Genomic DNA, 24,895 nt, shown 5'->3' on the forward strand with positions numbered 1-24,895 from the left:
GGTAAGGCCGTTGAAAGTAGTTTTTTTTCTATCTTCTTCTTGCGTTTCCAGTAATTTTTCTTTTTTTAATTGGGGGGGAATGGGGTGGTCTGCGTTCGGGTTTACAGATCATGAGAGGTGAAAGAGTATACTTGGAAGACAATGACGGAATCACTTACCCGTCCGTTGTGTATTTTCCCTCCCTGCAAGTCCTCAGTAAGGGGGGTGTGGTTTGGACGGGAGATGATGATGAGGTCGGTGTGAGTGTGTGTTGACGGATGAGATTCTCTGCTGGCCTCAACCTCAACCATGTACCTGGGGCCGGTTCGTGCCGGAGCAACAGTTGAAGGAATCAAATATGCTAAATGAACATATCACCGTAAGAGATCCACGAAAACATGGGAAGGGCGTTTCGACGGAAAACAGGGAACGATGTATCGTTCCCACCCATTTCAAACTGTGATGCGTGTGTGTGTGTGTGTGTGTGTGTGTGTTAATGTACTTTTGAATCTAGCAACTCTTCAAGTGGGAACTTTGCTGGAAAGGCCCAGGCCCTCTGTTCCTCCTTACCCTCCTTCTTGGCGTCTGATGTTGCTATATACGAATATGGAAACGAGCAAGGCGATCAAGATCGTATCCTCGCGGTCACGGAGGCTTGTGGTTGCTTGACAGGTGAAAAGAAAAAGGGAAAAAAGCAAAACCTTATGGGATATTTGGCCATTGCTATCCCTGATAGGGCGCCCGATCATCTGGCCGAGCTGGGCTATACATGGAATCATGGCATCACGCCTTGGTTTTTTTTTGGTTTTTTTGCTTCTAATTCTGAAAGATGAACGGGGAAAGGAGGAAGTGTAGGAGGAGAAGAGCAGAGTAAGAAGAAAGAATTGTGCACATTACTCGATTTGAGACTGTGGAAAGGTTCCATGTAAACACACGGTGCGGCCCGAACGCAAAACGTTCGGGATTTCGCGGTCGAAGGAGGAGAGAGAAGAGGGGGATTGATGACATCGCCGGTTCGGCCGGCGAATTCGAAGCATGCCATTCCATGAACGGCAGGTCTAGCAGGTGTTTGCCGAACCCCCCTCCCCCATTCTCCTACTGCTCTGTTTCCGTGTTACCTCCGCCCCCCTTCTTACATGACAACTTCCGTGGTGTGTGAGTGTGTTGCCCTCCCTCCCTGCTGAATCTTTCGCTCTTACCAACGATGAGGTTGGTGATGTTGACGAGTTACTGTCCCCTCTGGGATAAGCTTTCTGGGAAAGGGGGAGAGGGCACACGTCTTTCTCCTGTCTTTCGGTTCGTTTCGCAATGCGATGGATGGTTCGGGAGTGTGTTACACGACAATCGATTCCTACCCTTCCCCCTCGCCCTATCTTTCTATATCAAACTCATCAAAACTCATGTCTTTGGCAACTATGAACAAGAACACTGCTCCCGTTTCTCCTTCAAAAGGGGGGGGGGAGGGGGGCAGTAAACTTCTTGGGTGCCGAAGGCGTCTCGGGAAAGTCTCCTTTGATATCCATTTAAGGGCCCCAAATTCTTGCGAGCCACGAAGCATGTAGAACGCAACAAAAAACCTCTTTACGACGGCTGGGCATTGATGCCCCCTTTTGCGATCTGCCTTTGCAAGAGGAAAAACTGTGTATTATCCGCGAAAAGAAAAAAGAAAAGATAAAAAAGGATCAAGGCGTTTTTTTGCTTTCCCATCGTAACCCAAACCAGGGGTTGCCGGCCCCTTCTCTTACAGGGCAAACAAAATAGGAACTTCGTCTCGTACATCTCGCGCTCTCTGCCGAGAAACAGAAAACCATCCCTTTCTCTTTCACCACTAGGTTCGTCCGGGCACAACCTCCGGCTCCGGCTCCAACCCCGGGGCCGGGGACGCATAGACTACCAAGAGCGACTGGCTAGTCGCTCTCGTCTCCATCAAGCGCCTCGTCGACGTCGCTGCCATCACCCTTCTCCTCCAGAGCGTCCTGCGTTTCGTCACCGCTTCCCTCCCCTTCCTCGTCGTCGTCGTCTTCCTCGTCGTCTTCTTCCTCCTCGGCCTCTTCCTCTTCGTTGTCGTTGTCTTCCTCCTCCTCGGCTTCTTCTTCGGGCTCAGTCTCGCCGTCGTCGACATCCTCGCCAACCGTCATGGCAGAGTCGTCTACACGGGCCTTCTTAGCTCGCGGGGCTGTGTCGGAGGATGCTGTGGTCATGACGCTGTCGTCAGCGTTTGAGAGGAGGGAAGTATCTGCAGCCGCTGCCCCGGCCGCTGCCCCTACTGCAACACCTGCTGCCGCGCTCCCACCCTTCTTGGCAGCAACTTTTTGGCGGTAGTTAGTGCGCTTTGCGGATTGGATTTGGTTGTATTCTAGACATCAGATCAGCACCTTAATCTTGCGCGTACGTATAACCCCAATGAGACGGTGAGCGAGTGGGTGCGGATGCAAGGCTAAGGAAAGCCCAGAAGCAAAAGAAACAGAAAAACGCACTGGCAAACTCTTGCTCTAGGGGCTCACGCAGAAACCCAAACTCAATGTCGTCAAGCGCCTTGAAAACGTCCTCGGCACTGACGGTCTTCTTGTTCGCGTTGACAGTGATTTCATTGGCGCTGTCGGTGAGAGTCTGTCAGTTTCACTGGTCTTTCTGAAGGATGAGATGGAGGAAATAAAGATATCTCCTGGCGAGGTGTTTCGTGAGGTATCACTTGACCATAAGGGGACGAGAGGCGGCACGTACTGCGAAGCGAGATAGCTGATGAAAACGGTTGCGCTCTTGCTCATGGCTAGAACGGCATTGGCCTGGATCTGCGTGTTGGGCGGGAGCACACCCTTTGCCAGCCTCGTGATGATAGACTTGGGCAAGCTCAGGTCCTACAAGCCATGTCAGCCACGGGTCACCACCCACCAATCCTATGACAATGCAACGTCAGGAGGACCATGGCACAGTCGTCACGAACCTCAATGGTGAGAGCATCCCTATCGGCCTTGGCCATCTTGTCATGCGTCTGGCTTTCCTTCTTCTCTGAGCCCGCATGCAGTACCGTCGTGGTAGTCAGCGGCGTCGACGACGTCGGCCTCACTCTCGCGGCGGAGTCGGGAGTCGACACAGCGGCGGCGGGAGGTACGCTGGACGGCGTCGCGGAGGCCGAGACCGAGACCGAGGCCTTTGTCCTGGGGGCCGCGGATGGTGTGCCCGCCGCACCATTGCTGCTGGTGCTAGCCGCAGTGGCCGGTGTGGCTGCGGGGGCTGGGTCTTCGTCCATGACGATGAAGCGTGCGTTGGATACGTCGCTTCGTCGGCTCGCGTCGCTCTTGCGCGGAGGCATAATTGTGTGTCGTCAGGTTTGCGTTGCGAAGTATTACGGATACCAGAGCAGGTAGCCGCCCATGGATTAATGTGGAGAAAACGGAGGCCAACCCCTGGAACTTCTTTCTGGGCTGCGCGGGTCTTGCGGGAATTGGGTGAGTGTTCGCGTGGGTTGGGTGGATGCTTGCGATTTTTTGCTTGGGCTTGTCCAGCTGTCGATTGTCGGCGGTTCCAATGAGATGATGAAGTTTTCCGCTCTCACGAGAGATGTGGGAGGGGAAAGGGGAAAGGGGGGATAATGTCTCCCGCGGCACGGGTTTCCTTGCCTTCAAGAGCGGGTTTTCTGACTTCAATCAGTTGGCTGTCTCATGGGTGCGAGAAGAATTGTGATGCTTTGTTACCGCGGACGATGCCCAACTTCCGAAGCAGTGGTTGACACTGAGGGGAACTTGTGATTTCAGGGCGCGGTGCCGTTGTCGACCTAGCGCGTCCACATCTTGGACGCGACTTGGACCCACCTTACGGGTCAGGACGCGTTAAGTACATTCGTTACTCATTCTACCTAACACACCTATCCAAACTGAACTTCTCAGTCAGGTAGGTAGTACAACGACATCAATGTTTCGTTATATTATTCTATTATCACAAAACTCCCGTGGCCGCGATAAGTTACTTGCGTTCTGTATACAGAACGCAACATGGGCAAATCCGTGTAAGCAAACTCCCGACCTCTCGTTGCATCTCTCATGTCTCATTTCACTTGCTTCTCATCTCACCCAACTTTTCCAGTCTTAGTCCTGCCCTGCTCCTCAAGCCGTCCTCTGTGCCACGACTCGACAAGTATCAAAACCTTCACAGCCTCAGAAGGGCTCATAACCGACCGGCAGAGTCAGGTCTTGTAATCAGTCTAAGCCCATCTTCTTCGACGCCTTATAGCCATATTTCGCCTCTCTCTCGGGGGGGGGGGGGGGGGGGGGGGGGGTGGGTTGATTCATAAGAGAAGACGGCTGCATCGGAGCCTGTTCTTGTTTTTCTTCATACCCAATCCATTTCCCTGTGTTTCTTTCGCTCTCTTACGCGTGCCACGATGATGCGTTGCGCACCACCGTTGGATCGTGCTTTGCACACACCCCCGTGGGCCCCTTTTCCTTTTTGTCCCAACGTTGTGCGATTTTCTACTCTGTCCTTTGGACGACACCGTTCAGGTGTTTGGAAGGAGAAGGAGAGGGGGGGGGCGAAGGTGAATTAGCCTTCTTATCGTCGGTCTGGGCAATCCTCAGCGAGTCATGTCGTACGACGGACGAATAAGGAGGGCCGCTGCGCGAGCATGCTCCAAATTTCTCAACTTTAACATATCTCGATACACCTACGGGACAGGCATCAACATGATCAACCCGGAGGTACGTAGACGACGACGACCAGGACGCTGTCAACGATGACCAATGTTTCTCGTCAAGCGTATAGGTACGAGGCCGTCTCTTTCTACCCCGCCTCCCCTGTCGTGCCCACGGCACCGCTCCCTGGAGCCCGTCGGCGTTTCAGCACTCTCTCCCGTCATCGTATCCGCTATCCTGGGATGGCAGGTGTCGCAGTATGGCTCATTCATCCCCTTCAACGCCCTCAAGGTTGTCGGTTCTATTTGCAGCCTTCTGGCGGGTGGGAATATACCTGTACTCCCCAGGCTACCGTTTCACGTTTCACCAGCGATCCTGGGCAAGCGGCTTGTCTGCGCCATGGTCGACAACGGCGTTGACCTCGACATGAGACATGGGAAACCGATCACCAAGGCTCACTCTCTCACACACACGAGCTTCTTGATATAATCGGTTTTCTCTTCTGGAGGCTCCTGGATACAGCCGAGCATTCTGTACTCCGTCTACATCGACGCTACGACGACGGACATTGCCAATATAAGTGACATAACGGGAACGGATTGCGCACGAACCCCCCCTTCTGGGACTTCCTACATCGGTTGCGGCTGCTGCCATAGTTGGTAAAGAGCCCGCAGGCCATCTCGTAATTTAGTCACAGGTACCACGACGGCGAAGCAGACAAAACGTCAGATTGTTGCGAGTGGACGTGCTCATTCAATTAAGATCCAGGTCTTGCTAAGGAATAAGTTTCAAGAAGGTAAAATAAAAGGAATTGTCGACGACAGCGCTGCGTCGCAGCTGTAATAGATCGTCCTCGTCAAGTGGGTATATCCATCACCATTCCCAAATGTGGTGCTCCAAGATCGGTGTTCCAGAGACCACAAAGAAAAAGACGTCGTTCCAGACATCGATGCTTCTTGTCCATATGGACATGGTGAAGCGAGTATGCTTTTTCAGCTAAGAACATAATGAAAGGGGCTTGACTAGTAGTGACATGCGCACGCCAAGTCTTCGACACCCCCGTGGATGGCATCAGGAAGATGCTCGACAAAAACAGCGGGAAGGAAGGTTGCCACTGTCCCGGAACGATTAGACCAATCTCACACACCACGTCATGATAGTGGTTTCAATGTCGTAAGGGGTTGTTGTAATAAGCTACCATCCATTGAGGCGTGAATCGGATGCTCAACGGCACCCCGCACACGCAATCTCCCAGACCTGCGGGAAAAGTGCGAAGGCCGAAACAGATGGAATATCTTAGCGTGTGTCGTATGTTATCATCTGCAAGGTTTCCGAAATATTGCTGTAAGAATTGAAATGGTTGGTTGCAACGGATGGTGGAGTCGGGTGGCAAGTCCCTCCATGAACCAGCGTAGCCACCGCCTCATGTTCTAGTCGTTGGTCCTCGCCTCAACCTACGGCGAGTCCAATTTCTGATTGCCGAAGAAGAGGACGGGGAGAAAGTCCACCCAGATAGAACTCGTCATCTAGTGATAATCTAGGAGGGTTCGAGGAAGACATGTAGACGTGTTGGTGCTTGCCATCTGAGTGCGCAGAGGAGGGCATGTGGTCGTAATGATCTGTAGATGCGCGCGGTGACAGCTCCATATCGGTGTAGTAGCCGTACCAGTGATCGCGTAGAGTACCGACGCTGGCGCTGCTACGGGAGCTTCGATGTCTGCCGTGACGAGGGGACAACGGCGGCAGCTTGGATAGCCTCGAGTTTCGGCGTTTCGGAGAAGGGAGGAAGGCAAGGTCACCTTCGATGGTGTCATCCGTGAGGCCAACACGGGCATTAGGGGCTCTTGCGAGGACGGGGGTCTGCGGAAGTTCAATGCTCTTCTTGTCCATGCTCCGTTTGTGGTGGATAGAGCGCGAGGCCGTGTCAGTCGAAACGCGAGGTTGGTAATGGCCGTGGTTCTGATAGACGATGACGCTGGCTGGCTTGCGGACGGAGTCAGACGAGCCATGCTTGTTATGCTCGTCGACAACGATTGTAGTGCACTTTTCAATCGTCCGGCAAGCCTTCCAAGACTCAATCTCCTCATCGTCGATGGGCTTGTTACCCCGGCGACTAAACGGGAGGCGGCCATGGCGGTGACGGTAACAGAGGCAAATTGCCCCTATGATGATGACCACACCGAGCACTGAAAAGACGCTGCTGAGAGCAACGACGAGGCTTTGGTTGCCATCACTTCCCTGGGAGTTGTTGCCGCCCATGGCGCCGTGCTGGTCCGTCAGTGATGTTGAGCTAGGTGCAGCTGGCGCCAAGAACGACGGGGGTCTGCTGCCGGCATCAGTCGGCTGAGCAACGGGTGGCACCTGGATCTGCGGCTTCGACGTCGGTGCTGGAACTACAATGACCACGGGTGCCAGTGAGCTTGACTGAGGCAACCTGGGTGGCGGGCTCGGCTTAGGAAACGGCTGCGGGAAGTTGGAAGCAGGCGTGCTCGACTGTGGAACGAATGGCGGAGGAAACGAGCGTGTCGGCGTCGGGGAGGAAGTTACTGAAGCAGGTCCAGATGCTCCTGAAGTAGAAAGTACGGGAATGAATGGCGAAGTTGATGACTTTCCAGCTCCGGCTAGTGCCGTAGTTTCCGGGGTCGGTGGCGGCGGCGGCGGCTCTTCACGAGGAGGAGGCGGTGGAGGAGGCTCCTGGGTTGGGATTTCCGGAGTCAGGACTGGGTCCTCCGGTGGTGGCGGGGGCGATGGTCCCTCGTTTTGTGCTCCTGTGAGGTTTCATTAGCTCCATGTTGATATGTACAAGCAGTATAAGCACAAGATGAGAACAAAATGGCCGGAAGCGTCGAGCAGGGCAGGCAGCTGTTTTTAGAACTGGGCTCGAAGAGGATCGCGGACGGAACGAAGTGGCTGATGTATTGAGGTGAGAGGTGGGTGCTTCGTGGTGAGAGTTGTGCCATGCCACACCTTCTCGTCCTCCATTTTTGGGGTTGTTAGGAATCTCAACGAAATTGTCGCCGCCGTCCACTCTTCCGGGTCCAAGGACAGGCGCAGCGGGGTCGATTTCAACTCTAGGCTGAGGGTCGATTCCAGGAACTGTGGCAGGGGTTCGCTCAGGACCATTCTTGCCTTTTCCCTTTCCATTTCCCTTGCCTTTACCTTTTCCCTGCCTCTCGCCATCGTCGCTGTCGGCCTGTCGCAACACAAAAGCTCGAGTGGGAAACGACCGGCCCGAAAATAAGGCCGTGGCCAACAGCATTCTCGTTGTCGACATTTTCCGGGATGGCTCGTCGTGTGTTGTCGTAAGGGCCAGCCCGATGTGATATTGGATTAAAAAGGGCGGTGCTCAGATCGAGAAGCGGGCCATTGAGTGACTTGCACCATCCAAACCTCGGGGTGTTTCTTCTTCGAAATCGAACCAAAAAGGCAAACAGACGTACATGAGAGAAAACAGGGAGGAGGAAAGGGGGAACAAACAGGTTTGGTCTTGGACCTCTTGGCCAGGTCAAGTCGGGTTCGACGACTCCGGTGTTGGATTGGGAGCCGGTTGATATCAGAGACCTTCGTGAACGGGAAGACGAAGGGCCGGGGTCTCTTGCAAGAGGCTCTCGGAGAACGGGATCAGACAGGAAGACGGACAGCGACGATGGGTTATGTATGAGCCTGCAGCAGTATGTGTGGGAAGCGCAGTAGGCCGACTGTGCCTGGTTTCTCGGATGCGGCACTTGCAGCAGCACTGACATGGGAACGATGTAAAGACTGGCGGGTGGTGGCACTTTGGACCACCTTTGTAGCCATGCACACACGATGTACGGGCCACACACACACACACATCTCGCTGGAGACGAGGATCAGAGAGATGGAGTGTGAGAGAGACAAGGGTAGGGATAAGCTGTACAACCGTGCACCCGCTTGGGAACGACGGCATGTGAATAATCCCGCAGGGGAAAAATATGGGACTTTTCCCGGCGGGGGGGTGCGCAAGGTCCATGATGCAGCATGGTGTGTGCTGGTGTGCTGGTGTGCGCGTGTGGTGAGCGGAGGAGAGAGAAGAGGCTGAGAGAAACTAAGTTGGTAAGTGGGCGGCACAACGTACCCTAGGTACCTAGGAGTTGGTAGTGGTCGCAAACTCCTGTGCCTGGTGTCAGTCGTGTGTTGGTGTCTGTGATCAGGAGGAGTGGTCCGTGAGGAGGGTGAAGAAACGAACCCAGGGCAAAGCACTGCACGCAACGAGTCCGATGTGGAGAGGCGGGTCCAGGTGGGGACTTCGGAGGTTGAGATGTGTGTCGGGGTCCATGAACCAGGGGGAGGGGTGAAGACAAGAGGAGTCGCAGCAGCGGCGGCGGCGGTAGTGATTGTGGTGGTGGTAGAGGAGGAGGAGGACAAGTAGACAACGAACACGCTCCAGGAACAGGAACAGGAACAGGGAAGAAAGAGAGGGGTGCACACGTTTGGGGCGTGGGTATCGTCTTGCGGTACCTGAGCACATGCGAGCTTTCATTGGAGGAGGCGTTGTTGTTTCTAATTTTTGACTTGGACGGATTTAACTGGGCGATGGCGTTGATGGGCGATGGTCGAGTAACGGGAAAAGAGGACTAAGGCGGGATGGACGACCTGAACCTTCTCCTAGTGGGTGGTGTAGCCAGCCAACCTCCTCAGCCCACGGACGGAACACGCTGCGGCGGCATCGTACATCGTGCTCACTTACGTCAGATACACGCCGGACAAGGTCCGGGATACCTGTACTTTGGCTACCAACCGCCAGGGGGCGATGTTGGCCGTTGTTTCTTCGGGTAGCGCGATTGCCTTCCAGAAGCCGACAGCGAGAACGAGGTCGAGCGGGGAGAAGCAGCGTGTAACATTCGCAGTTGAAACAAAGCGACCGAGTGTTCGGAGTGTGCTGCTAGGCTCAACCAACAGAGCATTTTGGCCAAATCAGCAACGAGCCTTGGACGCAACATGGATCATTATCACTTGTCTAATCAGGACGTGTGAATACCGGCAGGGGGATATGTTCTGTTCTTCTCTCTCTCTCCTGTACATGCCATAGGGCAGACGGGCAGCATGTCGCAGCCTAAACAGCCTGATCAGCCTCATCTAACCGGCCCGAGCCAGTGTTGTACGTATCTCGACAACCCACCCGGACAATGAAAGACAAGGCAGACCACACGTACGATGTATGTGACGCTGCCCAAACCGGGACACATCAGAACGGATTTCATGCGCTGGCTGGTGCCATGTGGGTGGACGTTTCTTGAGACCATCAAGAGCCCAGACACAGACGATCGAATGAGGGCCAAGAAGTAGCCCGTCTCAAGACGGAGCTAATGCACCTGCTCAACTAACTACCATATACTTACTCACTCACTCACTAAAGTACGTAGCCAAGGCGGTCCCTCTCAAAGTCACACAGGTATACAATATGGGAGATGGAATGGGGGGTAATAAAACACAGTACAAGTGTTATGCCCAACATTGAACATGTCATCACTCACACGCACAAGTACCTTGTAAGTGAACTTCCACATTGAGAAAACATCAGTCGAAGAATAGTGCAACTTTGCTTTTATTGAGAGGAACGCAGGAAAAGAAACCATGCTGGGTGCGGGACTATGTAGATGCTCCGCCCACTGTCAAATAGACATATGACAAGATACAGAGTATTCGTATCCAGTCACAAGCCAGATATCTTATCCTCCATAAGGGGGAGATACCGTGTACACCACAGAGCACAGAGTAGTGCATTCGTACAGTCACAATCGGGGCACACCAGGTACAAGCGACTGGGGTCAGAATGGATTCAAGAATCACGACCCCTAATCCCTGACCGGTCCCATTGGATCGAGCTGGCTGCTGCATGGGACAAGGGCAGCCCCCGGCAGCAACGTGAAAAAAGCACCGCAAAGCTGTGGTGCTATGACCGTCAGCTATATCCATACACGTGTACAGAGTACAGAGTACGGACGCGGATACTCTGTATCCGCAAATCGTGCAGATTCCACTATGCAGGACATGGCTACGTAAAGTGCACGCAAAGGGCACCTCGAGAGGGACCGCCTTAGCCACGTACCTCAGCAAAATTCAGTGTGCAAGGCGCAAACACCACACAACCAACATCACCTCAATGCTGGGTCTCATCTTTTGCTGCGGGCGCCACCTGGCCCGGCAATGGTTGGCAGTGGTAGGTAAGGACGGACGGTTCTAATTTGGGTTCCCAGCAGCAAGCGGACCCCCGGGACAGAGAGTTCGGCAGCGCAGGGTGCGAAAACACGACACAATCTCCAAGCAGGTTGCTGTGCGAGATTGCGTTCCCAAAACCGACCCTGAGCTTCCAGAAAGAGCAACTGCGCAGCCAGCAGTGTTGCGAGTCTTGGCCTGTTCGGGTCCAGACAGAGGCTCGTTCAGTTAGCGACGTGGGTAGGTATCCGGAGGAGGAACATAAGGGGGGCGACTTCTGTGAAAGACGAAGCGGTATGTACCGGACCTACCTATGGAGACCCTGTATACGTTCTCATGAATGCAATGTCACAGCCTGACCTCACTCTCACCATCTCTACTTCCAGCATCCTTGACTCGACTCTCGCGCATCGGCCACAGACCTCGACCTAGATGTCGATAATAGGCCATCGCCATTCTTGTATCCGTAGTGTAGGTATTTACAGATCTTAACCGACCAAGTCCAAAGGCCGTGCCTTAACCTGCGAATGTGTCTACGTACCTGTGCGCTCGCAACCTCTCCGACCGGGCACAAGCCATACAAATCCACTGGTCTTAGCCACTGACCGTCCGGTAAGCTAAGGTGAAGGCGAAGATGGCCAAGGTGGACCGATGAAGGGACACTCGGCGGACAGTCAACACCGACTACGGCCACAACTGTGACTGCACGTTTGCCAACGCAGGGTGCAATTGCAGGTCGCCCTGACCTTTCCTCTCCCCCTTCTCGCTCCGAAGTTGGCCAGGCCAAGGCACGCCGCTGCGCGAGGCCAGCCAAACAGGCCATGTCAAATTTTGGCGACTGTCCGGATACCACGCGAATCCCATCCACACCCCCTCTATTCTCGCTCGCTTCCATGCAAGCGATTTGTCCCCCTCCCCAGTCGCCAGGGCCCCCGTCTCGTTCCCCACAACCTTGCAGCCCGCATCAGTGCAGCGCTGGCCAGTAGCCGGTGGTGGTCGGTGGTCAGGCACGTCGCAGCCATCTGACGAGACACAGCATCAATGACAGCTTGTGCCGTGCTGCTCTGTTATCGATGCCTGCCAGATAATCACAAAACTTGCCTGTGTAAGTGGTGTGTCATCTAGAGGCACCCCTGCTGCTGCACCTGTGCTGCGCTTGTCCTGCACCGCAGTGAACTGACATACTTTGTTCCGCTTGTTGTCGCCCCCGCCACAGCTTGGGGCTACAGACCCTGAGAAACGACCAGCGGCCGTATCGATGCCCAGATCTACTCCTTCGATAACTGCCTTTGGCATGACACCCGTCGAGGGTCCGGTCTGAGAGGAAGCGACGCCTTTCAACACGGTTTGTGATCGGCCATCTATGGCGCCGGCCGCTGAGAAACTGGGACGCCCGAGTCCGACGTGGCACATCCTGTCCAGGTCCCCCACGTCTCGCGCCCGAAGCGGTGAGCGAGTCAAGTCTTGCCGCTGCCACACCACGCCAGCCGATAGCACTAGGCGCCAGTCAGACACACCAGACACCAAACACTCCAGACACGAACTGGCCCCGAGGCTTGGGCCTGGACTCGAGAAGGATGCCCCGGGATGAGGATGGGATGGCAGTCGTCTTTGCTGATGAGGGCGGTGTCAGGTGTGTACCACGAGTCCTACCAGCTATGATGGTTCGCTACGCCGGATCAATAGGTACCCGAACCCTTCTTCTCCAAGCTTTCGGGCCTGGTCGAGCCAGAAAAGACAAAAAGGAACAACACAACGCGGGGTATTACGCTCCTCATTGTGGTTGCCATCGATTGGCCGGAGCGCAGCACTGTCTGGTCTCCTCACCGGGTCTCATGCAAGGGGCGTGACGCATCACATTCCAGACGGTACTTCCTTCACTCACGGTTCACAAACTCGGACTCGGGCTTGTGCGGATGGCATTTTGAAACCCGGCCTGCTCCGGGGGACGACTCGGTCTGGCGACCATCCGCTTCCAGGCCATGCAATGTTTCGCCTAGTTCTGCCATGTTTGCCCTCGGACGACTGTGGGTTCAGTGGTTCGGGGGATCGTCCGGCGTGCCATGGCGAGCAGAAGTCTGGGTCGGTACGGAGAACACACAACAGCGAACAAGCGTCAGAACGATGACAGCCGGCTTCCAAAGCACAACCACTCATCTCTCAAGCTCCACAATGTGAGGACGCAAGAGGCGGTTCATGTAACCGTAACCTTGCGGCGAGAACCCAAGTTGGATAAAAATCTCCGTCGACGCTTCGCGACACGATTGCCCGGTTACAAAAACATCATTCCTAATTATTAATCTATTACTTCTCCAGCGGTGCACTGTCGACCATGGTCATGTTCTAGGGTATCTCCATGCTCTTTCTGGGTTATCTCAAATCGTCTTCTTCTGGCAGTGTTTTCCTGGTTCAAGACAATCAAATCATGTGTGCGAATCTCGCTGAGAGAAGCTGCCTAGATGGCTAGACTGTCGTCGGCCATGGTCCTCTCTTCGGCTGTGAACGACGTGTTTGTTGCGGGCACTAGGGAGTCCCAACAAGGATGCAGCACGGCGCTCGGAGGCTCACTGTTGAACCTCGGAGCATTTCCCGTTCAGAAGGAAGACAACGATCAAAATGGAACTAGTTCGTTTGCAACGTCGGTCGAGACGGACCAGGGCCGATCCGTCTTTGGAAGCAAGAAAAGCAAGGAACAACCTCTGATGTGTCGTCGAGTCGCCATGATTACCCCTGGTACCTTGCATGCGGGGATGCAGCTGCACCGACTCGCACACTGGTCTCGGCGCCCTATCCAGCAAGTGTGCCCACTGCGGCCTCCCTCAGTTCAAAGTACTTACCTAGGTTGGTGAGTTGGCTCGCTGGCTGGTTTCGCGCCGTTAGCGATTGGCGGTGGTGTTGCGTCTTTTCCTCTCTTTTTTTCTTCTTCCTCCTCTTCTTTTTTCTTTCTTTTCCTCCTCCTTGAATTATTTTAGTTAGACTCGATCTAGCTCTACGATTAGATAGCCAACATGATACCATCGAGACACCCCAAGCTCGCTTCTTGATTTCAAACTATCGTCCATTAGAGCGCGCGCACACACACACACACACACACACAGGACCTGATGGAGGGGCAGGTGATCAGTATCATCAAGCCACTCAACATCGAGGACCAAAGGGTAGAGACAAGCTACGTTGCATTGACGTGTCCCGCAAACGCCACATGAGCAGTGTGACAATCGGCGCCAGCGCCACGGTTTGTCCCTATCCGCTCCAAGCCGTTCAGCAGCAACGGTGAGCATCAAAGTTGGTGCAATACTCCTGTACCTCGATATGGTGCTGAGACAGTCTTGTACTCAAGGAAATCAGAGACATGCCTATGGGTACGGTGTGAACGATGACTAGCACCGGTCAACGGGTCAGCAACGAGCCAGCAAGCCAAGATCACAGTTGGAATGAGGTTGCGGTCACTTGGAAGGTTTGGCCGACACTCTGGAGATGCACTGGTAACTGCTGCGATTTCTACCTCAACGCCTGCCTACCTTCAAGGTGCGCGGCACTGGCCTGCCGCCATCAACGCCCATAGGTTCGCCAAGATCGGGCACCTCGTTGTGCTGGGAGCTGTCCTCATGCGCCATGCCTCCATGGCCCTTGATGGACGAGGCTCTTGATGAGACCCGATCGTTTTCATCTTTTCAACGATCACATTCCGGTAAAAACCAAAGCCATGTCGCCGGCCTGTCGGTCTGACCATAAAGAGCTTGGTTGGATTGCTTGACAGCGGAAACAAACTGCTCGGCGCAGTCCATATCGGCCTAGTCTCCATTGGAAGAGGCTTCGGATACGTTCAGCTTCAGTGGTCAGCTTCACGCCTGATGTTACCTTGTCCACACAAGCCAAGGAATCTACCCCTCCTCCCGCGACGCTGGCTTTGGTTTCCATCCGTCGGTCTGTCAGCCTTCTAAGTACGGATATCGATAAACCAAAATCGCCATCGAAAAGAACCCCCTCTTTCCTTGATCCCCCTTCCGCCGCCAAATATCGTCCAGACGCCCTCACGGCCAGCGAGGAATTGCGCAAGTGGGCAAAGGAACAGGCATCAATCATGCTTACTCGTGTCACCTTGTGTATACCAGGCTTTTCCCACTTGAGGCCTTGGGAAACCTTTTGCCTGCTGAGCCAGTTGGTTGACTATTATCGGTACGGAGAATGACCACCCGCGCCATCGCAATGAGGGGCTGGCAACCTTGTCTAGCAATCGTTGGCTCGCGGAAGTGCGTGCATGGCCACCAACCAGCTAAATGTACTTACTGTGTACGGAGTATCCGTACAGTTATACGAGATGCAGCCAAACGGTCCCAGCAGGAAGTCGCCAAGTTGATTCGGGCTAAGCCCAGCACATCGGAGAAGACGCATGCTGGCATTTGAAAAGAGAGTGAGAGAGAAGGGGGAGGTGGTTTCGTGGGCGAGTCGCCATTGTGAGGCCTTCTCCGCTATGCTCGGATCAACGCTGCAGGGGGCTCAGTCGGCGTGGGGTCCGTATCGATTACTTGCCGTCCCGGGTCCATAGCCACGTCGTCGTGAGAATTCAAAGGTTCAACCCTGGACGAATCTGGCTGTCGACAGGTTCATGGAGATGGACGGATGGGGGAGGGGCACTACCACCAGGCCGGCCAACAATTACCTACTCGCACAGCGAGCCCCGGCATCTAGCTGTCAGGTACCAAGAGCACCACTTTCACCTTGTGGCTGCCCTTTAGCGGGGGTCGAAGCCATCTGCTGACCATGTTGCGGCTTGGGAAGTGGAGAGCCCGACGATGATGGAGTGCTGCAGTGCCAATTCACCGCTCTTTCATCGGGCCTCGATTCGTTGTCGTCGTCGCAAACTGCATCTTGCGGCCTTTCTCCCTGCGTTAGTATTCCCCTCTTTTGGCCTTCGTCATGGTCTGGCCCAGCCCGAGGAGGAGACGCTGCAGAGTTACTGCAAGGGACCGGACAGACGATCATAGTTCTCAGCCCAACGCCGTGCCTTTCGATGGCTGAACCCTGGGCCCTCGTCACGATATTGACGACACCAGCCGGGGGTGTCAATTGTCCCCCCTCGTTACAACCTGCAATAGTGTTGGACATGACACTTATACCGTGTTTTCCTACCGTGTTTTCCTCCATATTTTGTACTCGTGCGACCTCAAGAGGGACCGCGTTCGCGACGTATCTCAGTTGCAACTTTCAAGGCGGACTTGGGGATACCATCCGCTTGGTGCGCAGCGATATTGCAAGCTAATGTGACTTACAGCTCTGCAGGCGCATGCGACTACAGGGAGACTCCTCTTGTCTAGATAGGTGCTCATGGTGATTGAGGCTGTTTTAAGGTCAGTGTACCACGACACCGTGCAGTACGATCCGATTACTTGCTCGCATCGCTTTGTTCAACTGCAGACTTGAGATCGATCGTACTTGAGACGAGCCGTTTGGTGGGGTTCATCAAAACTTCACAAAACCCTATCCTCCTCAGCGAGTCGGCGACATGGCCGCTAGATGATCTACTCGAGGGGCCATTTGGGATAGTTCCTGAATGGATTGATTAACCCCTAAATTCCGCAACGATCACGCTGGCCGACCGTGTATACCACGCGAAGCATCAAGATACACCGTTGGTCATCTTCCCGTCGTCGCGACGGCCTCGAGATCGGCGGGCTTCACCGCTTTTTGGGAATGTAAGGTCGTCACCAATCGTAGACACGATGTTGTCCGGGCGGACGGACGGTTTGCAACGGCGCAACCCACGGACGCTCGTTTCCAACGATTCTCTAGGTCCGGCAATCACGGGCCGTCCGCGTGGTGTCGATGATCGACACTACCAGTGCCCCCAAAAAGCCGCCGTCTGTCTGGTGGAAGATCCGGTGTTTCCAATCCATTCGTTTCCCGAATTAGACGTTTGCAAGCTTCTAGCTTGGGAACACGGCGCTCGCAGACGCCGGCAGCACACGTCCTGATACTGCTATTTCCAACTGGACCGTTATCATGTCGCCGGGAGCACCAGTGGTGCTAGGCGCACAGGAAGCGAATGATCAACGCCCGCTATGAATTCTCCGACTAGACACCCTCACCGTCGGCAGGTAGGTGTTCGACTGCACGTTTGTCTCGGAGGGGTTTGCCGGGTATGTCTTGGTCTGTATCCAGGATCCTGGGCGGGATGGGAAGGAGGCGCTCGCTCGCTCAAAGAAGAAGTCGATCTTGCATAGGCTATTCGATAAATATGGAAAAAAAAAGTAAACCTTTCTTTTTCTTTCCTAGATGGCTCGTCTCGGTCGAGCTTCTACAGCGGCCACAGGAAATCACGAATTACACACTTGACTCGATCATGACCAGGAGCACGAAGTAAATCAGGCGGGAATGAGAATGGCACCTAACGACTGCCTTAGGCAATGCCACCACGGCTGGTTCCAGGCGCCCGGAACACAATGAGGTGCCATTCAGGCCTGCTCAATGTGGAGAGAACTATGCAAACGTCTTCAACCGGGAATGCAACCTGGCGATTCTCATTGCTGTCATTCGCCCTGTTCAAGCAGTATGCCTACACGAATGCCACGCTGTCGGGTGGGCGATGATACCTGGCTTCAAGCATCATACTGAGGGCTTGTGGAAGACTACACTGTGCAGTCTTGTGAGATCGTCGGTATGGTAGACAAGATAGCCAGCTGCGTTGTCCGATCATGGGCGAAAGAATGGCGCTGTAGCGCAGGGTGGCCTTTGGGTCGATCAAACCCCATGACAATTCCACACATTCAGGACGGTGGTTTCTTTCCCACAAACACCCTCAATACCGCTCACTACGGGGTTGGGTCCATACGTCAGTCAGGATTTGCTAGCAAACATGCATGGGGTGGGATGCTTGCGGCACATGCTTGCGGGCACGATGAAGTCTGGGCCATTATTCGCATAGAGCTATCATGAGGCCTACGGAGGTGTCTATGTTCTTGGCTGTACTCCCAGGGCCTCGGCCGGAACAGAGGAGGGTGCTGATAGCATCGAAGTTTGATTTCTTCTGAAACAGGAAAACCCTTGAGCAGCGAACGGGGGTTTTTTTTTCTTCTTTTAAAATTTCGGACGGCATTCTAGGGTCCCCTGACCGAAACGACATCGAGGTGTGGCGTCGTGGACCTCCGCGAAGACCTCGTCCCCGCACCTTCAGCAACCACGAACCCGTGTCGGGAGGTTTAACCTCGATACTTGGGAAATCCTGGCTTGGTGTTTTGATCACTTTGTAAAGAGTCAACATCACGCTGGCAGTCGGACGACTCGGGGCACAACCCCACGTCGGACTCCAGGTTGATTGCCCATGATGTGTACGATGTATTACCACAGTCTCTGCAACTCAAAATTGCACACTGCAACTTGTAAGATGGCTCGAGGAACTCTGCTTGTGGCGAACGGCAAGGCCTTCGAGTCATGCAGAATGCCTGTTTGCTTCCAACCTGAAGCGTTCTTTTGGTTTACTTTCGTCCCAAACAGCACGAATCAAGGCCGAGCGTTTCTTAGCTGCCTGATGGGTGTCAAGAGGCCACCGTTGTAATCTGTGTCATCCAATGATCCCTTACGAGCAAGACTTGACACTGGTCTTCTGGCGGTGTTTTCTCACCAGGTAATCCCGGGCCCAGAAGACCTTTGCCTCATTGTTCATGGGAGTCAGAACGCGGACTTAAGCAAAACCCCGCGGCTGCGGCGGATGGAAATCACGAGGCTTATTACTGGTGCCGGATTTGCTACCGTAGGTGTATAGACTCCTTGGCAGTTCGAAACGCTGGTCTCCCCGTGAAGTTGCCCCTGGAAGTTTCAAGTGGCGGGGGGCCGCAATCATACTTATGTCTATCTCGAATGCTATGATGCCGTCCCAACAGGCGCGGCGACTTGTTTACAGCCGTAGCTGACAGCGTGACAGCTGGATGATCTGTACGTCACGTCGGCCTATCATCAGCCGTCAGTCCATCCCTTTAGAGTCCCTTGGATGTGTTCATGCCGACTTCTACTGCTGTTTTCTTGATGTTGAAGCACCTCCGAAGGTTGGGACAGCATCTTGCTTGGGCCAAAACCGGGCTTCTCTGCGTCAAGGTTGTAAGAGCGGCATGAGATGTTCCACCCTGTCCCAGTAATCACACAAGTTCGGCTTGAACCTAACCCTACCTATAACAACTGTTCTGGAACATCTATAGAATCACCTCATCTTGTCCCTTCCTAACGATTATCATACAAGGAAGACTACCTATACACTCATGGTCTATGGCCCCAGGCTTTGCACACAGGGCTTCTCCCGGCCGCAGGAGAGGACCGGGAGACGAAGTGCGAAAACGGAAAGGTTGAGTTTGGAGTCACGGACACTTCGAGAATCAAGAAGAACTTTGATCTTGCTGAGAACGGCATAATCAACGATTTTGTCCATCTGCAGATTTAGAAGCATCAAGAGAAACCCCCCCTCCCCTCCTTTCTCCTCGACTCGTTACATGGGTGTAGAGCTTGGGCGGATCTCGTTGTTTGGAAACCGCGTTTTAAGAAGCTAAAGTTGGCTACAGTGAAGGGTCATACCACGGCGCGTGATGGGAAGGAGACCGGAGAACTCGAACGAAGTAGGTCACGATGGAGGGCTCCGGTTGTTTCAGCAAGCGAAACTCTCGGGGAGACCAGCACAGGCCAGAAAACCGAACGAGCTGTTCAAAACCGTCGCCGATACGTTCAAAAAGTGCCCGGTTCTGGGTATCGAACACCTTCCCCATGTAGCCCGGCCGAGCGTGTGTTCTTTCTTAGTGGTCGGCTGTTGCATGTGTCGGGTCAATTGTAAGCGGAGTGTATACTCCCTTGATAGAACCCCCGCATATTTGTGCTTTAAGTTGTTGACGGGCGCAGGACCAGACACCCAGACGTGACCCTGTGAATTCTTAGTTACTTTGAGACACCTCGTGAGCGAGGAAACAAACGGCATTTTTTCTTCGCCGGAGCAAAGAGGGCGACGGCTGTACCTCTCCAGCTACACATTGTCGTTCTACGCGTTTCACTAGTTTGATGAGAGGGGTGGTTCAGGGACTGACAAGTGGTCTCTTGTGTTCAAAAGCCGAGGGAGGCATATCAGGAGCTAGAAAGCGTCAACCGGCGCGTCTGGCATGGAACGAGGGAAGTGTTTGGGACTCAGAATCCGGGAGACGGGTCATAGCTTATTGGTGATTGGGAGAGACCGAGGTTGTCGATCTGGCGCTTTCGGAACGCTTGGTCGACAAGAAGGGGGATGAAGAGGCATGAAAACTTTTTGACTCAGCCCTGCATTAATGTTCAGTGTCAGAGTGGCATGGGGGGAAGCTTTTTGGCGGGATTTGACCAAGAGTCGATGAGTCGGTACATTTCTGTGGACTTTTTTGGACTTTTTTGGACTTTTTCGCCTAATCGGATAGATGCCCTTCTCCTACTAGGACAAGAGAAATTGTTGCACGGATTTCTTCCTCGTCATAACTTTAGGTAGAGAAATGCATCCCACGAGCCCCGCATTGCGGCTATGGTACTCCGAGGGATGATCTGCCTGTTTCGCCTGCTGCGATCGACTGGGGCACGCCGAGCTGATAACCCAACTATCCAACGTTGAACAAACTCTCTTCTTGTCCCTGGAAGAGCCGGAGCATCCGAAATGAGACAAAGAGGAAGAAGAAATCATAGTAAGAGTTTCGTGTTGCCTGGAGGCAGCGTGATACCAGGGACACAATGGAAAGCAGACGCATGTCCTCTCCTCCGGACACACCTCCTCAACCAGACCCTATCGGTTGTACTTTAAAATTGAGGGGAAGAAGTAAACAGGATTTTCCCTCAGTGAGTTCAAAAATTACGGCTCTACCATGGAGGTAAGTTTGCAATACCGTAAAGTGCATACCAGTTGATTAGACTGATTAGAACAGACATCACACTTGATACAAGCCTTGTGGCAAAGAGAGTTGGGGGGAAGAGAAGGTTACATGAGATAGAAAAAGAGAAAGGGTGACATTTTATACGCGATAAATATAAGGGCGAGCATGAGGCCAAGTTGAGGGCTAGTTGAGGCCAATTCTTGTGTGAGGTCAAACTGTCGCCGGGCCAGATCGAGACCGAAGCTGGAGGAGATGGGCGTGCCAATTGGCCGCAAGATCACTGCATTCATTCCATTTCGATTCATTTGCGATAGCGAATTCCATGTGAGCCGGTAAAAGTGGTGGACCTAGGCGTTGGATGACCCTTTGCCTGCTAGGCAGATATATGAGTACGATGTCCCGTCAGTTGACAGGGGGCGGCTCTTCACGTGTTATATCACTGAAAGGCCCTTGCTCTACAAACTCAGCAATCATTAGAAGGTGCACAGATTCAACTACGACGGCATGCTTGCATGGAGTTAAGGATGCCGTGAGGCAGATACTTCTCGGTCAGGATACGGAAGGGCGGAGTGACGTTGTAGGTCGGTGTTGATGGTGGGGCCGCCGAGCCCCAGTCCCGGGACAACAACACTGCAAGGCCGCTCCCGTGCCCCACCCCACGGGCCAAAAACACGTTGAAAGATGCGCTAAATCACTGACGCGTGACGCCACCCACTGCCAGAAAAAGAGCTTTACTATGTTGTTGTCTATCATATCACCGCGTGCGCGGTCCCCAACCCACCAACCCATGCTACCTTCTTTAAAGTGCTCACCCGCAATTCCGCCCCCCCATTTACCTCATCCACGTTTGCCGGGCACGCAATTGATAGAAGAGGGACAGCGTCTTGTTTGTACTTGACAATCGGTTTTTATCCTTATGCTTTCTGACGTTGGTCTCCTTCTGGAACCAATCTAGGTCCCCTCTCTACCTCTCCATGAATCCATGTCTTCTACCAAGTTGTTCCCGCCGTCAGACGCGTCGCGTCAAAGATCGGGAATCCTCACGCCCAGCTCCGATGGCTCTCTGAACTCCAAACATGCGGTGCTGCCGCCGCCCGTCAAGAACGCGCAGAGAAGACGCAGCGGGTCCCACGCCATGGGAGATTTGTTAAAGGCTGCCATTGTCGTCAAAGTATGTTCCTCCTACTCAGCCAGCACAAGGTTCCTAAGCCGTCCTTGACTGACCCGTCGTGCAGGCGCACCCGTCTAGCATCCTCGCGAAGCCGTGCACGCTGCAGCCCCTCATGCTTCTCCCTCGCGAGCACCTCTCACTTGCATGCCTCGATCTTGGCGCGCCGCAAGGTGACCTCCCTTCCAGTCGACTCTACGAAGCCCACATCAAGATCCTTGACCTCGAAGACCGCGTCGCCGACAAGCCGAGCCTGCTCCTCGCGCGTAACGACGCCTCACAGTCCGTCTACGCGCTGGAACGCGCCGCCGCCTCGGGGAACAACCTGTACACGGTCTGCAAGCTCGGTCTGTGGGTTGATCTCTTGGCGTTGTCCGACAAGGCCACCGTAACGGGGAAGCATGTCGCGCGCATGCGCATGGCAGAGGAGGCCAGGGAGTCTCAGCAGGAGATGGAGCTCCCGCTGATGACGCCGGGATTGCACAAGGGACACAAGGAAAAGAGGCTGGCGATCGAGGCGCTGCAGCAGTCGATTGTGAGGAAGAGGGGCCGCTCGCAGTCCGTCTCGACATTCGACGAGTCGAGGGCGGAGAAGCGGACGAGGTCTGACGACGATATGTCGCGGCCGCAGACACCGAGCGGGTTGAGCAGCCAGATATTGGAAGCGAAATCCGAGCCGACGGAATGGATCGAGACTCATCTAGACATCGTAGAGCCGACGCCGCAGCCAATGCCCGACCCCACTGCCCAGCAGACGGCGGGCGACATTATGGACAACATCAGGACGCACTACATCGAGGCGCTTTACAAGTCAATGGTAGGTTGATTTTGTTGCGATGGAGGTGCTGGACTGACTCTGCTGCATAGGGATCACTGGCCTACTTCGCAAAAGGGCCACTATCTCGAGCCCGAGCCGCGTTTCACCTCGACTGCGACGGCTCCATGAATATGAATGACCTCATAGACTTCCTGAAGAGTCTTGTTATGACCACAGTCCAGATCGATAAGAAGTACCGCGAGACGATTCCCGAGATAATCTCGAAATTGAAGACGCACATCGACACTTCGGATGACGGCAGCAAACCCAAGAGGAGGAAGTCCAAGAAGATGAAACTGGGCAAGGATGGAATGTACCCCGGAGAAGAGGACCATGTACGCAACTGGTGGAGCTCGAACAAGCCAGAGTTCAGCGACGAAGACAAAACCATCACACCCGCACAGATCAAATCCCACGTGTCTCTATTGAGGACTCGCGAGACGCAGCTGCAGATGATTTTGATACTGGAGATTCTGGCGCTGGAGCCTCTGCGGACGGCTGAGGGGGATGGGGAGAGTCAGCTGCCCGGTCTCTCTGGGGAACCGGAGGTCGAGAAGGCTGTCGAGGCTCAACCGAAAAAGCGGAGCAAGCACAACTTCCCCGTGCTGGCGGACGTACACGCCGACCGATTGTGTATCTGGCAGTCGACCGCTTCCGACGAGCTGCGGATGCTGGAGGACTCTCAGGTGACTACACCCTCTGGCGGAGAGCCGGCCCAGAAGGCCTCCTCAGATCCTCTCAGGGACTTTTGTACCGATATCGTTATGCCATTGTAAGTTTGCGTCGCCTCTTCCGTTGTTTCCTTACTGATATTGGCTAGCTTCGCCGCCCGGCTGCCGGATATATGCGACTCGATAAGCCGTAAACTCGGCGGGCCAGTGATAATTGCCCCGCCCCAGCCCAAGGCGAAGCCTTCGTCCTCAGTGTCGACGAGCAAATCTGACACAAGGCCCGGGGCCGCCGCAAAGCGGCCTTCCAAGCCGGCGACGAAAAACATCGAAAAGGCGTTGTTCAGAGAGCAATCACGACGCAGTGTATCCAGAGGGCCCAGCAACGCAATCGCGCTTTTGAGATCGGCGACATCGGCCAACATCCCCGGCTTTAAGCGGGAGACTAGCGACCTCGACCGGAAGTCGTCCGTGGATAGGATGGGTTTGCTTTTCAGGAGCAACAGCCTAACAGCCCTGGACGACGTTAAGGCGCAGAAGAAGGCACTTGTCGAGGCCGAGTTGAAGGACGCTATCACAGCCATCAGGAGACCGAACCGCGATCTCGCGGGCAAGGCTGTTGTTGAGGCTGCGGAGAAGCGGACTTCTGGCGGTCTATCTTCGATTAAGAGTATGTGTTACCTTGGATGTCGTAAAAACGTGTTGCTGACTGAGTACCCAAGAATCCAAGAAACCGACTCGGCACCCGCTCTTTGACTCGGTACAGGTAAAGGTGACACCGGCCAATCACCGGTTCCGGGACGCCTTGGCTGCAGAGTCGAAGAGCTCTGACAGAATGGCCATACCAATGTCGAGTATACCGCCGTCTAGCGCTTCAAGAATTCCCTCCAGCGGGCCACGGAGGGGCCATATCGACATCTTTGGTAGGACGCCTTCGTCTGCCATTCAGGCCACACCCGTGAAACGCGGGGCATCTTTCCTGGGCCCTTCGCCGACTGACGAGCCCGCTATCCCACCCTCGTCGCCCCTAATGGCGAGAAAACCAGCAAGGGAGCAGCATCTGAGTGTACCCGGCAGCGTGATCAGGTCAAGGCCTCCACCCGTGCGGTCGCAGTCGCCGGACCCGGGCCTGCCGGTGACGCCCTGCAAGCAACGGACTGTGGACGTGTTGGGAGATGAGGTGGCGGCCACGCCAACGGGAAAACGGGCTCCATCGCAGCCGACGCCGTCGCCCCCAAAGGAGCAACCGAAGTCGATTTATGCACGACTTGGTTGGGATGACGACTTTGACGACTTTTAATGAAAATTGCTTTCTTTTGCGTTTGCATTGCTACAGCGTGTATGGGCTCTTTCAAACTCGCATACGAATACCACAAAAAGGGGGGGGGGGCTTTGGATTTTGAAGCGTTAAACGGTGTTTCACGGAATGGGAATGGCGGTAACACATGTGTTGACGAACATGGCATAGCATATCATCGCTTGGAACAGGGAGTTTCCCACCTCGGTGGCATTGTTCCTAGAGAGCTAGTGCAAGGATAGATTAGGACTTCAAAGCGTGGGCCTGCCTGCCCGCTTCCAAACACCCGTCTTGCACT

The 24,895-nt window shown here is 54.3% G+C and overlaps 5 protein-coding genes across 5 annotated transcripts; 2 read left to right on the plus strand and 3 right to left on the minus strand.

The window, feature by feature from the left end:
* Positions 1–1,543: 1,543 nt before the first annotated feature.
* On the minus strand, positions 1,544–3,690 carry CDEST_09986 (Putative transcription factor CBF/NF-Y/archaeal histone domain, histone-fold). The gene is made up of 4 exons (XM_062926144.1): positions 2,924–3,690; positions 2,704–2,837; positions 2,457–2,575; positions 1,544–2,335 (listed from the first exon to the last, which is right to left on the minus strand). The coding sequence occupies exons 1-4, from the start codon at positions 3,290–3,292 to the stop codon at positions 1,887–1,889; spliced, it is 1,071 nt and encodes a 356-aa protein (XP_062782195.1). The 5' UTR covers positions 3,293–3,690; the 3' UTR covers positions 1,544–1,886.
* Positions 3,691–5,064: 1,374 nt separating this feature from the next.
* CDEST_09987 (uncharacterized protein) lies at positions 5,065–8,765 on the minus strand. Its single transcript, XM_062926145.1, has 2 exons — positions 8,101–8,765; positions 5,065–7,375 (listed from the first exon to the last, which is right to left on the minus strand). Exons 1-2 carry the CDS (start codon positions 8,348–8,350, stop codon positions 6,057–6,059), a joined length of 1,569 nt encoding a protein of 522 aa, XP_062782196.1. The 5' UTR covers positions 8,351–8,765; the 3' UTR covers positions 5,065–6,056.
* A 2,703-nt stretch (positions 8,766–11,468) lies between these two features.
* CDEST_09988 (uncharacterized protein) lies at positions 11,469–12,793 on the minus strand (the record flags this gene model as incomplete). Its single annotated transcript, XM_062926146.1, has 4 exons — positions 11,469–11,806; positions 11,966–12,168; positions 12,302–12,398; positions 12,670–12,793. The coding sequence occupies 4 exons, from the start codon at positions 12,791–12,793 to the stop codon at positions 11,469–11,471; spliced, it is 762 nt and encodes a 253-aa protein (XP_062782197.1).
* A 1,367-nt stretch (positions 12,794–14,160) lies between these two features.
* CDEST_09989 (uncharacterized protein) lies at positions 14,161–14,513 on the plus strand (the record flags this gene model as incomplete). The annotated part of the gene is made up of 2 exons (XM_062926147.1): positions 14,161–14,269; positions 14,350–14,513. The coding sequence occupies 2 exons, from the start codon at positions 14,161–14,163 to the stop codon at positions 14,511–14,513; spliced, it is 273 nt and encodes a 90-aa protein (XP_062782198.1).
* Positions 14,514–21,404: 6,891 nt separating this feature from the next.
* CDEST_09990 (Putative DNA replication regulator Sld3) lies at positions 21,405–24,894 on the plus strand. Its single transcript, XM_062926148.1, has 5 exons — positions 21,405–21,818; positions 21,883–22,632; positions 22,683–23,404; positions 23,453–23,970; positions 24,023–24,894. The coding sequence occupies exons 1-5, from the start codon at positions 21,630–21,632 to the stop codon at positions 24,598–24,600; spliced, it is 2,757 nt and encodes a 918-aa protein (XP_062782199.1). The 5' UTR covers positions 21,405–21,629; the 3' UTR covers positions 24,601–24,894.
* The last annotated feature ends 1 nt before the right edge of the window (position 24,895 follows it).

This window comes from Colletotrichum destructivum, chromosome 6 (assembly GCF_034447905.1).
Source record: "Colletotrichum destructivum chromosome 6, complete sequence".
NCBI lineage: Eukaryota > Fungi > Ascomycota > Sordariomycetes > Glomerellales > Glomerellaceae > Colletotrichum > Colletotrichum destructivum.